Source organism: Xiphophorus hellerii, chromosome 6 (genome assembly GCF_003331165.1).
Source record: "Xiphophorus hellerii strain 12219 chromosome 6, Xiphophorus_hellerii-4.1, whole genome shotgun sequence".
In the NCBI taxonomy this organism is placed as follows: Eukaryota; Metazoa; Chordata; class Actinopteri; order Cyprinodontiformes; family Poeciliidae; genus Xiphophorus; species Xiphophorus hellerii.
The window spans coordinates 9704891-9718023 of record NC_045677.1 but is presented as its reverse complement, the minus strand read 5'-3'; the positions used below and the strand labels follow the sequence as shown (position 1 = coordinate 9718023).

The 13133-nt window shown below is 39.1% G+C and overlaps 2 protein-coding genes across 6 annotated transcripts in view; one reads left to right on the top strand and one right to left on the bottom strand.

The window, feature by feature from the left end:
* The window catches only part of astn1 (astrotactin 1), a 351664-nt gene extending 348121 nt beyond the window's left edge, over positions 1–3543 (top strand). For all 5 annotated transcript variants that reach the window (XM_032565575.1, XM_032565574.1, XM_032565573.1 and 2 more), the window contains one exon: positions 715–3543. In XM_032565575.1, the coding sequence (XP_032421466.1) occupies positions 715–952 (238 nt within the window). In that variant the 3' untranslated portion in view covers positions 953–3543. The remainder of the gene's footprint in view (positions 1–714) is intronic.
* A 908-nt stretch (positions 3544–4451) lies between these two features.
* pappa2 (pappalysin 2) overlaps positions 4452–13133 on the bottom strand; it is a 66633-nt gene continuing 57951 nt past the window's right edge. The window contains exons 26-27 of the mRNA XM_032565732.1: positions 10109–10207; positions 4452–5467 (exon numbers count right to left, since the gene is read on the bottom strand). Coding sequence (XP_032421623.1) covers positions 5372–5467; positions 10109–10207 — 195 coding nt within the window. The 3' untranslated portion in view covers positions 4452–5371. The remainder of the gene's footprint in view (positions 5468–10108; positions 10208–13133) is intronic.

Here is a 13133-nt window from a genome sequence, read left to right as displayed (position 1 = left end):
CTTAAAAAGTCAAACTTGCATATACAGATAAAATCAGGTACTTGCATTGTATAAAAAGGCAAATGCCCTCAAATTTGCATTTATTCCATTAGCTGAAGGCCAGAATAAATAAAAATAAGATTGTTTTTAAATTTTTCTTTTCAATCTCAGACATTTACATTTCCTTTCATAAACCAGAATTTGTTTGAATCAATTTTTGTCTTTCCACAGGTTTGTAAGTCAACTTGGTTGTTGCCTGCAAACCTGCTCAAAGTCTGATCAGTAATTTTCTATGACACTTAGACTTAGGCCTTTCAAAAAACATTGACTTTGTTGTCATTAAGCCACTTTGTAACTAACCTGGGGCTGTGATTCAGGTCAGTGTCCGTTTGGAAGATTCATTTACGCTCGAGGCAAAATTTCCTGGCTGCTTTCTGGAGATTTTGCTCAGATGTTTCTACACAACCTGCGTTAGTCATGATGCCATGTGGAGAACACCCACACAGCAGGACGCTGCCATCCCCGTTTTCCCAGTTGGGATTGTGTGCTTAGATTTGCAAGCTTTCCCATAATTCCTGTAAATATATCAATGGTTAGTGAAACCAAAAACTTTTGGTTTGTGTTGAACGAAATGATTAAATCATTTACTTTTAAGTATTTTTAGACAATCATGCATCATCTTCATGTATTTAATCATACGTGCTTTTAAAGCCTCCATGTTGTTTGCCCCAACAGGAAGGCGGGCCTCATCCTCTCCCAGCTGGACGAGCTCTCTCTGTGGTGTAAGGGCCTCCTGCAGGAGCCAAAGATCGGCCTTCGCCGGATGTCCCTCAAGTTCCTGTCCTGCCGTTACACCGACACCAAAGCCTTTGGGCTCAACTGGTCCGAGATGGGCCAGGACGTACACAAGGCCTGTGACGAACAGACACTCACTGTCATGTACAACGACTACGGAGAGCCCAAAGAGCTCTAGAGGTTTGGTTTCAAAAGGATCAGCACAGTTTCCTCACGGTTTCTCAAGAAAACACAGATTTTACATACAAAGGCTGCTGAGATTCATGTCTTATTTCTAAGTGCTGCACATTATTTGAAATTAAATCTGGTCCATTTACCTTTAATGATACTCAGAAACAAAGTACTAATAACATTAGCTGTCATTAGCACTGCTCTGTAGCACCTGCCAGTCCCTGAGCTTTTGGTCAGTCTGTAAACTTTACTTCTTTATTCTAATGAAGAGTTAAAATTAAAGAAATCTATTATGATTAAATTAAAGGAATAGCAACAGATTCCTCTACAAGTTTGAACTTAGATAGATCCACACTGTGATATGTGGTTTATATTAAATCCTCCTAAGACAACAGTTTTGATCCAAATTAAAGTGTTGCTGTTGGCTAGCACCTACCAAACAATGAGATAACTTTTATTTATATTACATTGTGGCATTCCTTTTAGCTGCAAAACAGACAAGTTAATTTTTCTTAGAGCTATCACACTTGAGAAGTTAATATAGTGTTGTATATATGCATCTTAATACATTAGGACATCATCAAAAAGTTTCTTTATTTCAGTAATTCAATTTGAAAATTGAAACAAATGAATTCGATGTTCATTTTTATGATTATAGCTTACAGCTGATGAAATTCCCAAATTTGTTTGCTTAGCAGATTCGAAAATGACATAAGAGCAGTAAAATCAGAGTGTTAAAAGCGAAATGTAAAAATGTATGTCCATGTACCATACAGTGAATGCATTCAATAGTTGGTCAGGTGTGACATGGATGCAGTCGGCCTTTGGCTCTGTTTAAATAAGTCCAGGTTGCTCTAATGGGCGTCTTTAAATTGTCCCATCATCTTTCTGCTTCTGCTTGGCATTGCTTCATCCTCCGCTTGTTGTTATCCCCGTTGTTTTCTTCACTTTTAATCACCATATTTTTTTCATCCACTCATTACTCCAATAATATGGCCTCTTGTATGCATCAGTATGTCTGATGCTGTCCTGATTGGTCGCTGTATCCAGCAGCTTCTTGCTGGGTTATTTTCAAGTCAGCAGTTTTCCCTGTTATTATGTAAGACACAATATAACTTTTCTTTAAATGAAATAATGGTTCGATTTTCCCGTCTTCAGATTTCATTAGCTTTAAAGCTGCAGCATGTAACTTTTATGAAAAATGTGCTTTGTATATGTTTGTTGAAACTGTCACTATGTTGTGACAGTATAAGACAGGTAATCTGTGGTTGTACTGCTATCTGCAGAAATACACCGCTCGGTCAGAAACAACCAATCAGAGCCAGGAGGAGGAGGGTCTTAGTGCTGTCAATCACTCTGATGTACATGCAGCTTTTGTAAAAGTTCAAGCTATGAAACTAATCAAAATTATTGGAAATAAATACTTAAAATATCTTTGCATTTGTGTAATAGGTGCATAATTAGGCATTTTAATGACGACTTAATCCACTGAGGTGCATCAGTATTTCTGACACTGTCCTGATTTGTCGCTGGGCAGAATTTTCTTTCTTTTTTGGGCCTCTGTATTGAACTATGCTGGTAGAAAGGTAAACAAAGTACATGGAAGAAGTGTGGAGCTATTTTAGAGATTTAAAAAAAAGGTTTACACTGTACATAACATTATCATGAAGTTTTAGCAACAACATATATATAATCTGAATGTAGTGTTGATACTTATTTACCGTTGTCAACTATTTGTTTGAAATAACTCAAACCCAAGCCGCGTTGACTTACTTCAGTAATAACTTTAAAAAAAAATTCACACTGTATTTTCTTAATCCTTTTAATGTTCAAACAGCATCAATTTTAACCAGCAGTAAACCTACACTGAAGCTTTTCTTTGACTTCTTTTCTAATTTTAATAATATGTCTGAGGGCCATGCCGATGATTGATGTCAGAAAAAGATTCTTTTTTTCTTTTTAACAAATCTAATGTGTGAATACTAAAATAAATGCCTGTAGATTTTTGTATAGATAGTAATACATAATTACATCACGATTTAATCTTTTACTCCTGTATATACAATATTCTCATTGTGATATTTTACGGCATTGATGTGTGCTTTAGTCGATATCTTAACAAACCTACATATAAGCTGTGTATTGTAGTTTTTGCAAGATTAATGCACTGATTTTGTCCCTGTGAGTGATATGGTTGTAGTTTGGGAACACTGACTTTTGGAGCAGTTTGGGGTGAAATTAAGGACTATTAAAAGAACATAAAAAACATCAGAAACTGTTTATATCTTTGAAAATGTTTCTGATCTGCATGAAATCCTGTTTATAATATGTGTCCCATAGTGAGTTTTCATGTTGACCTTTGCTACTTTAAGCAAAAGAGGCTTCACAACACTTACCAATGAAGTTTTTCACAGCACTAATGGTTTGTCTATCAAATCTTTAATTTGTGCTCTGCAGATATTCCTGCTCCTGTTTAACTGTCAGCTTTCTGTGACAGAATTGAGACTGGTGTTGCTAATTGTTGTTGCAGTTCTGATCTCAGTGCTCAGACTGCTGCTCAAATGTTTCATTGAAATAAAATAACCCCTGAAAAATGCGTATGATTTGTGTGCGTCATGTATAACTATCCAGGTTCTGAGAGTTCATTGTTGCCAGATTTTTGTACATTTAATGTCAAATTTGATTGGGTTCTACAAAGCATTTTATGATTCATTACTCCCTCCCCATTTTGCAATGCAGAGATTTTAGACAGTGGACCCCTCGTGTTTGTTGGGTTCGTTGCTAAAATCCCAAAAACTATGACAACATCCTATTTTAATAGTTTACATACCAGATATAAAATGCATTAATATACTCAGTGGAAACTGGGTTACAGCCAATCAGCACTCTTGGTCTGGCTGTTTAGCAAACGCCAGCCAATAGCATGTCAGCTTTCCAAATGGCATTTCAAATATGATGATGATGATGATGATCGCTATTCTCGACCGGCCTTTTTTCGTTGGTTTGCAGTTATTACATTTCCAGATGCTGGATTAAGTGGTGCAGAGTGAGATGTTCAAAGAGTGAACACTGGTTTAAAAGGCAATCCTGCTTCAATTTCTGCAATTACATCCCTCACCTGTTTGTTGTGTTCCTGTGTCTTCGTGATGCCGTTTGTTCGTTCAATGTGTTGTAACAAACTTCAGAGGCCTTCACATGTCAACTTTTTTTTTTTTACTATTTAAGTGGCTTCTGTAAGCAATTAGTGAATTTTATAAAATATATATTTAAATATATATATACACCTGAGAGAATTATGCATGTTTTAAAGTACAAGCAAAACAAATGTAAAAGAATGTAAAGACTGTCATTCTATGCAGATTACATTTTTCAGCAGCTCACATGCGTACTGTTTGGGTCAGAAGAAACCCAAAGTATTCTAATAAGTAGTGTAAAGTATTCTAATATGATTGCATGAATCACCTAAACCCCTTTATGAACAGATATATCAGTCAAACAGGACATGATTCAGGTCTGTATAAAGTTGGAATTTATTATATTGAGTACAAAGTACAGTAAAATATCACAATATACTTTAATTGATCCTATGTACTGATGTGTTCCCTCGTATTGGTTGGTGACTGACACCAGAATGTGTCTGGATATGGATGAAGTCTGTGCTGAGTGAATGGACGGCCTTACACTTCAGTTCATCTCACCTTCACTGTATGTGCAGATTTGCTTCAGTGGTACTGATAAGAGCATAGAGAGGATAATAAATGTGTTTACAGTCAATATCTGAAATTACACAATGTTCAGTTAGACCTAATAACTGTCTTAATTGAGCAACTAGACACACGTCCATGCACTGCCGCTTTGGGAAGCCCAGCTGCATAATACAGTAGCACAATAACATAACGTGAACAGTGATATAAATATAGCAATGACCTGTTTGGCTTATAGCTGGCCTTGTGGGATATACTGGATAATGCAGATATACGATCTATACACGTTAGTCTTTACATGAGTTTCTCCAGTAGCCTTCAGCCGTGAGGAGCGGCCCGACTCTAATCAGATCCAGAAACGTACTTGAGCTCATTCATAAGTGATTTGATCCAATTATGATGACTTTATTTCTGGAGGAGGGCTGCAGTGTGTTAGGTTCTGATCTCCAAAACAACCTTTTCTAATCTCTTACGTCTGAGCTAGGAGCAAGGAAACTTATCATGTCTGGATGTCATTCGATGTAATGACTCATTGGATGCAGCTTAGCAAGAAAATGAAATACAAATGGCATTTAGTCACAATCTTTGTATTGAGAAATGTTACACATCTGATTTATTTTTTTAACTCGTGGTGAATGTGATGCAGTTCGACTTTTTAGACAACTTCAGCTTCCTTTCCTTCCTTTCGCATCTTATTGCATTCCTCCCCCGGTTCCACCTCTTCAGTCCAAGGTTTTTACTTTGCTCTTGTTTTCTTCGGCATCTGGATCACGGCAAGTGCACTCGTCCTCGCTGCAGTCCGCTCCAAACTGGATGACCTGTCGGTAAACAAACAGAATGATCTGCTAATCGAATTCCCAGTCCTGCTTCAGAGATTCAGATCTGTAACTCTTGTTCTCTGGAAAGGTGCGTGCCTCCTTACAGATGTCTCCTGTTTTTTGTCTTTTTGTCACACTCGAGCGTTTCAGATCAGCAAACGGATTTAAATATCAGACTAAGGTAGCCCAACTAAATCTGAATAGATGTTTTTGAATGTTTACACAAAGGGAAAAATGTAATCCAAACCAATCTTTAGCTCAGCTGAAATTTGGTTATGCAGCAAAACAGATAATCTGAGAAGTAGAGGGCAAGTCCAAATTTCAATACTTATAAAAATTGAAAGCTTTAAAATAGGCCAGTCACTGAAGCATAGGCCATTCATGCTTCAGTGGAGCAGAATTAAAACAATTCTGCAAAGAAAATGTCATAGTGGCACCATAAATTAACTAAATTATTATAACTAGTAAATGATTAGGTTGTGCCATGATGAGTTTTGAATAGATTTTTTTTCCGTAATAAATAAATCATTTAAAAATTGCTTTTTGTATTTTCCCAGGTTGTCTGTATATTCCTGTCTGATGATATGGAGCATTAAATATGATTTTAAAAAGAACTGAAATCGCTAAGAAATGGGGGGCAAAAACCTTTACACAGCACCATGCTTTTTTTAACTACGTACAAGGTCTATGTAGTTTTCACCTACTGGAATTTAAGACTTTTTAAGACTATTATGAATAAAATTCCAGACCACAACAGTGATGTACAAAAGAAATGCAGGGGACCAAAATTGTGAAATTGCTGGGGTCTTTTTATGGCTCTTGGCAGCAGCTTTGTGCTTCTCACAGAATGAAATTGGCACATGGCTCTCTAGCTAACCACTTAGCTAGCTAGAGACCCATGTGCTAGCTGCTAATGAGCCATATACTAGCAAGCAAATATTAGCAGCTTGTTACAGGTAGCCTTAATCACCTTCAGTCATGGCACAGTGAGTGAAGATGTCTGATCAGACGTCTGAACAACAAAACCCAACATAGAATATGAGATTAAATAGTCCCACCACAACAAAATTTAAGACTTGTGATTAACATATTTAATGCCAACCGACATTTTCTTAAATGAATTTAAAACATTTTAAGGCAGTAATTTTAGATAAATGAATTTAAGGCTTTTTAAGAATGCATGGACGCCCTGTAAATAGGGGGAAACAAAACAAAACAAGTGAAAGTGTTGTGAAATACGGAGAATAAGATTAGCCTTTAAGAGGGCCTCCCAGTTGAGTTGTTACATTTCAACTGTTGCAAGGAGCAAAACTCTGAATGGCAAAACCAGACAATAAAAACCGCGTTTGCTTGGACCAACCGCGCAGCATTGTGCTGGTGCTGAAAGGTAAGCGACCTCAGTACTCGTCACCTCTCCTCACGGCTTCAAAGAGAGCTCAAACGGCCCTCAGAAGGCAGATAAAGAGCACATCAAATGATCAGACGTTGGCCGTTGAGCGGCGAGAGAGCCTTGTCGGTCGTTCAGGAGGGAGAGGAGGAGGGAGGAGCGCGCCGCCGTAGAGATGAACGGATGAACACATGTTTGGAATCAACAACAAGAGGCTGCCCGCTCTCGTCTAGGAAGCGAGCCATCACCACAGGTTGCAAAATAAACTCTGGTGCCCCGTGAAGCAGTCTTTTGCAAGAAATATAAACATTTGCTCCTGGAGAAAAGGAGTGGAAGGAAGACTGGGAAAAAGGAAAGGGGAGTGGGAGGCAGAGGAAGGAAAAAAACGATGACGACGGCGCGCAGTACGAGGTGGAGGGTAACGAACGTCGCTGCTAATTGCGCCCGCTTTGCAGAGTGCGAGAGAGTTGATGGTCGGGTGGGGAGCGGTTTCACCGAGGGCTCTTAACAAGCTGCAGGAAGGCACCAGCAGTGCCATCTAAGATGAGTTGGCACTCCTGTTAAATATTTCTCTAACGGTTTCATTCTGATTCAGGGATGCCAACTTCCAGTGAGCCTAAGAGCACTCCATTTTTGAAGCTTCCTAACAACCGTTGGATGGGGTTCTGTTGCTTCATGCACACAAACAAAAGCCAAGTCCTTTGAGTGTTTCTGAGCATGTAAAAGTTACCTCCCACTGTTTACTGCAACACACTGAAAAATAGAGCACACATGACGAGAGCGCTTCAATAAGAAGCAGTCGGCCTTGCATGCAATGAGAACCAAACAAGCCTTGCTGCTTTGTCTCTTTTGGTAGACACACACACACAGATTCCTATTAACAAGTCAAAGAACATGAAACTTGGAGCACACACAATGCCTTTTGAAAAATAAAAAAAACTGTACTTCTTGAACTTTTACACATCATTTCAGATTTCAACATCAAACTTTAGTGTGTTTTATGGAGGTTTTTACAGATAAAAATTTCTGTTCAGTTCCACTGATTTGATATTTCGTAGAACCACATATTGCAGATTGAAACGTGTTTTGGGGCCTGGCCATTATACCGTTTTAGTACTTTAATCTAACCCTGTAACTCCGCCCATATTTTTATCGTCTTTGTCTAGGGAGACGTGTTTTCCATCTTCAAACTATTTTTCAGGACTGTCCTGTATTAAGCTCCATTTTCCGGCAATGTTCCTTGCTGAAGAGAAACCTTCCCACCACACGTTACCATCACCACTGAGTTTCACAGTGTAGATTTTGTGCAATGCTAGGTTTTTTTCCACATATACTGTTATCAGTAGGCCTGATTTGTGGATTTCACAACTCATAACCGTACTGTCAGCAGATTTTCCCCTTCAAATTATGGATTTATGCAGCTCCAAAGCCTCCATGGGCAACTTCAGTGTTCCTCTAACTATTCCTCTCCTTGTCCGCCCATTTAGTTTAGGGTTATAGCGATGTTTAACTAGGTCTTTTTTTGCCATACTTTTTCCATTCATAGATGATCAAACTGAACAGAGCTCAATGGGATGCTTAGAGTTCAGGATATTTTTGATAAGCTAACCCTGCTTTCAAATTCTCCACAATTTTTACTTAAATCCTTTGTTTGTTGGTCTCGTGATCTTGTTTGATCACCAAAAAGCTGGATTTTATTTCTTAATTCGCATATAATTAAACTTGTGTTTATTTAGGGGTATCAGAGTAAATGGATTTGAACGAATTTAAAATATGTACACAAAACCACCCTATTATTTCATTCCACTGAAGCATCCATTCACCACTTTGTTGGTTTACTGCATCATTTAGGTACATTTAATTTTCTTTTGGGTTTGATGGACAGAATCATTTTCCAAGACACAGTAGTAGAAATTCTAATTCCTCATCTGTGTGTTTGAGATTTGTATGAAACAAAAATGAAACAACCTGGAGTGAAACCCAGTGCATAATTTTCTTGAGTACCAGCGGAGGAAAAAAGACCATCCTGTGTTGAAACCAGTAATTTGTCACACCTGCATGACTTCATAGAAACGGTGAATTTTTGCAAAGACACCCACTAACCCCCCCTCCCCTCCCCTGCTCTGTAGCGCTGCTGCAGTCACGGTCAGGATGCTGACTCTCCCGCCGACTGAGCTTATTTCCTCAAAATACGACCCCCGCTTGCTGAGGTGCTGTTTAACAGTGGCCGAGAAAACCGCAGAGCGTCAGACACCTCTAGCTGCTCCCACACTTAGAACCCTCCCCACCCATACCACCACCTCCCGCTCTGTACTCCAGTAAAATAAAAGCAGTTAGTGGCAGTCTGGCAACTCATTTATTATGACGGCAGCTACAGACTCGCTGAACTCCTGCTCGGCTGAGGAAGGAGCTGCCAGTGAGTCATGGCGTGCTGCGGACATGAAGGAGACAGCGGAGGTTCGGCCAACTGTAGGCCGTACGAATTAACGGCCAGGGCCCCCCGAATAAGGGAATATGTGGTTGTACAGTAGCCAAAGAGGGGGTATATTTAAAAAGAAGTATTGGGGGAGGAGGGTGGACTTCCCTAATGTCCACATGGGAGAGACGTTGTCATGAAAGCATGGAAAAATAGGAAGAAAAATGTGTTTATCCAGGGACAGCTGAGGGAACAAATGGCTTGTGGTTTCCTGCGCTGCTTCACCTGGACTCACTCATTATTATTCATACCATTTCTCTTAGCCACCCAATAGTAGCCAGTTAGCACAATTACTGCAATGAGATACTTTCTTTAGTGAGTAAACATCCAGTGATTTCCTAAAACGTATTATGCCAGAACCATAAAAGAAACCTTCTACAGTCAGCTCATATCTCTTAGATTCCTTATGCAGCTTTTAATGAGAGAAAAATCAGAAGCAGGGAGTTGTGTATATAGGTGCAAACTTGTGTTTTTACAATGTGAGCAAGTCTGCTCTGTTGTTTCTGAGCACATTAAACAGACCAAACAGCCACAGCTACTAAAAGGAGAAAGGAAACTAACATGAATCTGTGTTTATTTGCTTAGCAGAGGTCTCCTGCACCGCAGCACAGCACTCCTGCCAAAACCAACTCTTTTCTACAACTGTAAACAGGAAGAATCTGAGTCTGAATGCAGCTTAAGCATCTAAGCTTCAGAATGATTCCAGAATACTAAACTCTGTCCAAAGAATCTGATGGAAAACACATCTGACAGCGTTAAAAGGGAGGGAAATTGATACCTTTCGGGTGGAGAGCGTGGACGAGCAGCAGTCTCCTCCGTCGTACTGGCAGTAGGCCCGGTTGTTGATGGTGTCGCACCAGCCATCCCCTCCGAAAGGCTGAACAGGAGAAAAACAAGATTCAGGAGACAATCTTCCTGCAAACTGTCATTCCCCCCTCACACAGCACAAAAAGCTGGGAGGGCAGAAGATGAAACCATGACTCAAGACTTTACAAGGAAACAGATTTTCTCAAAGTTGCTCACATCGTCATACAATTAAGTTGTTTGGGACAAAATGTCAGCGAGACAGATCAAAATAAACACAGAGTATTTCAAGTCTGATCCAAGCTGCATAATTAGAAATATCTGAAAATCTGTTGTGAGTTTAACGGTGGCTTTAACAGGGTGGCCAATGAAAAACAAACAGTGACCTCTGTCCAGACCTGGATGTTTGTTCAACAAAAAATCTGATTTCCTAAGCAAAGTAAACCAAGTTGCAGCGATTGACGTAAATCCAATAAAAGTAGCTTTAAGTCTGGCAGTAAAACAAAAAAATCCTTTTTTTCACTGCAACAGTAGATGTAGTCACAAACAATAAAGTAGTGCCGCATGTTGAAGTTGCATTAATCTACAAAATTATTTTTTCTTTGATCGGTAATATTGGGTTTGATCCTACTGCATACAGATTACACAGAGTCACGTAAGTGTTTATGTTTGGTACTTTACATCCTTTTTTTGCCTTTCATAAACCAAACGTTCAGGTCAACTTGGAAATCAAGGTCCCAAAATCTAGAGAAAGAGTGAAAAAGCACAGATTCCAAGTTGCTTGAGGGCTAGTGAGAGGTTTTGAAAAGTCAGTGATATTTTGGGTTATGTCATCTACTGCTTTATCATGTCCAGACCCAGTATAGCCACTTACCTTTGGTACGGCCTCATGCCGGGATGCCAATAACCGTGGAGGATGTTGTAAAAGGAAATATAGTCACCCCTTAAATCCCAAGTATATCTCCAACATTTATCCGTCCTCTGAAGATCTTAAGGAAAGTGGTAGCATGGATGAATTATAGCTTTCAGGCCACAAAGGTCTGTATAAAATTCTTCCAGCAGAACTGCCGGGATCTCGAGTTGATATTTTTGGCTTGGCCTCCTCATATATTCTGCAGCCATCCTTCAATATCTCCTGCCCTTATTTGCCGTTCAGTAAAACAGTCAAGGCTGCTTGTTAGCAGAATTGTAGTGTAGTACCTTGGTGGATCGCTGTGTACCCTGTAAAGTCAATATCCAGGCCAGATGGTTTATATTTTGAGCTGTAAAAACACCAATGCCATATTTATTTTGTATATCTGCATTGTAAATTGTTGACTATTTCAAAATCTTATCATTTTTCATTTTTAATGTTTGAGCAGGACACATTCGGGTCGAGCTGAGATCATCAATAGAATAGAGACAGAGGGGAAAGCGGATTTAATCCATTAAGGAGAAGCTCTTCACTAAATTTTTTAGCTAATAATTGTCTTTGAGGGTTTTATTGAAGAGGAAAAAGGGCTCAGGGATAGTTGAAGATTAATGTGTGATTTGTAAAAGCCAAGCCTTAAATGGAAGGTGGTAAGAAACGAACTATTGTGAATTGCTTGGGTATTTGGTTGATATACATTCAACATCAAAACTCATGCACATCTTTGGCACAGAACTTGTCTCCTCCCTGAGCGGCATGATCGGTGGACATTTCAGTGGTGTTTGTTCTTGCATATTTTACATTTGAATAGATGAATGTGGCACCTTCTGGCATCTGGGAATTGTTCCTACGGATGACTCAGACTTCTAATGATTCCTTGGCATATTTATTTAGATTTTCCTATGATGTCACTCAAGGCGGCAGCGTGTTTGAAGTGTTAGACTAACACGTTTGCCTCCATCTAACTCAAAAAGTTGGGAGTTAACCTATTAGAACCACACAAAGGTATTTATCATCTGGGTTTTTCCACATTGTTTAAATGCAGTAATCTTAGTGTAAGTAAACACTAAGACTACTAAGAGGCACTGTGTCTTTTCCACCTTTTAGGGCAAATTATTTCATTAAATGTATATTATAAACTCCCTCAGAGGAGTTGAGTTTATCTTGGAATAAAGTATCTGTAAAACTCTCAAACAGAACTGTTAGAACTTGATGTTTTGTCTTTATAGTCCAAGGGCCCATTTTTCAGAAGGAAATTCCAGAAACAAATAATCAGGTAGACTGTTAACTTTGTCCGATCTCTTAAAGCTGCTGCAGGGAAGAATAAACTAAAGCTGCGGTCGCAGAGTATTTAAGAGGAGACAGTTGCCAACTGTGATACATAAGATTGATTAGTATGTAGCTCGATGCTTCCTGTGGTGGTCCTTTAGACAGTGAGATGTTATGTATAAAAAATCTAAAGTGCATGAAAACATTAAATTGAGTATACTGATTAATGACGTGAGACCTTGAGTGCCTTCAAACTGCAGTCTGTGTGTTTGGGAAGATGCAGAATATTTTCTGGTTTTAGCCTGCCTGCGTGAGCAATATCATAAATCAATTTACTCAAAGTATATTAAGTACAGGAGCCTTTTCACATCTTATTTAGCTGACCTGATACTAGCACTTTATAAATAAGCAGAGATACATTCAATATCTGTTACATTTTGTCAATGATTTCTGGTGACTGGCAGTTCATAAATGTGCTGTGCTTGGCTTTGTCGTCAGTTGCACACATATTTAAAGTGCATGTATTTTTTTAAGGTTTTGTTGGCTTTAGTGGCCTTTATTTGAAAGTAGTTTGACAGGAAAGAGGGTTATGAGAGAGGGGGAAGACTTGCAGCAAATATCGCCAGGCCGGGAATCGAACCTGCGACTACAGGCACGAGGACTAAGGCCTATATACACGAGTTGCCCTCTGCCCCCTGCGCCACCACAGAACCCCCAAACTGCATGTATTTCGATGATGAAAGGCTTTTAAAAACTTTTCTTTCTACAATAATTTTAAAATAAATGCAGAAGATAAAGGAAAAATATACTTTTGGTTGTG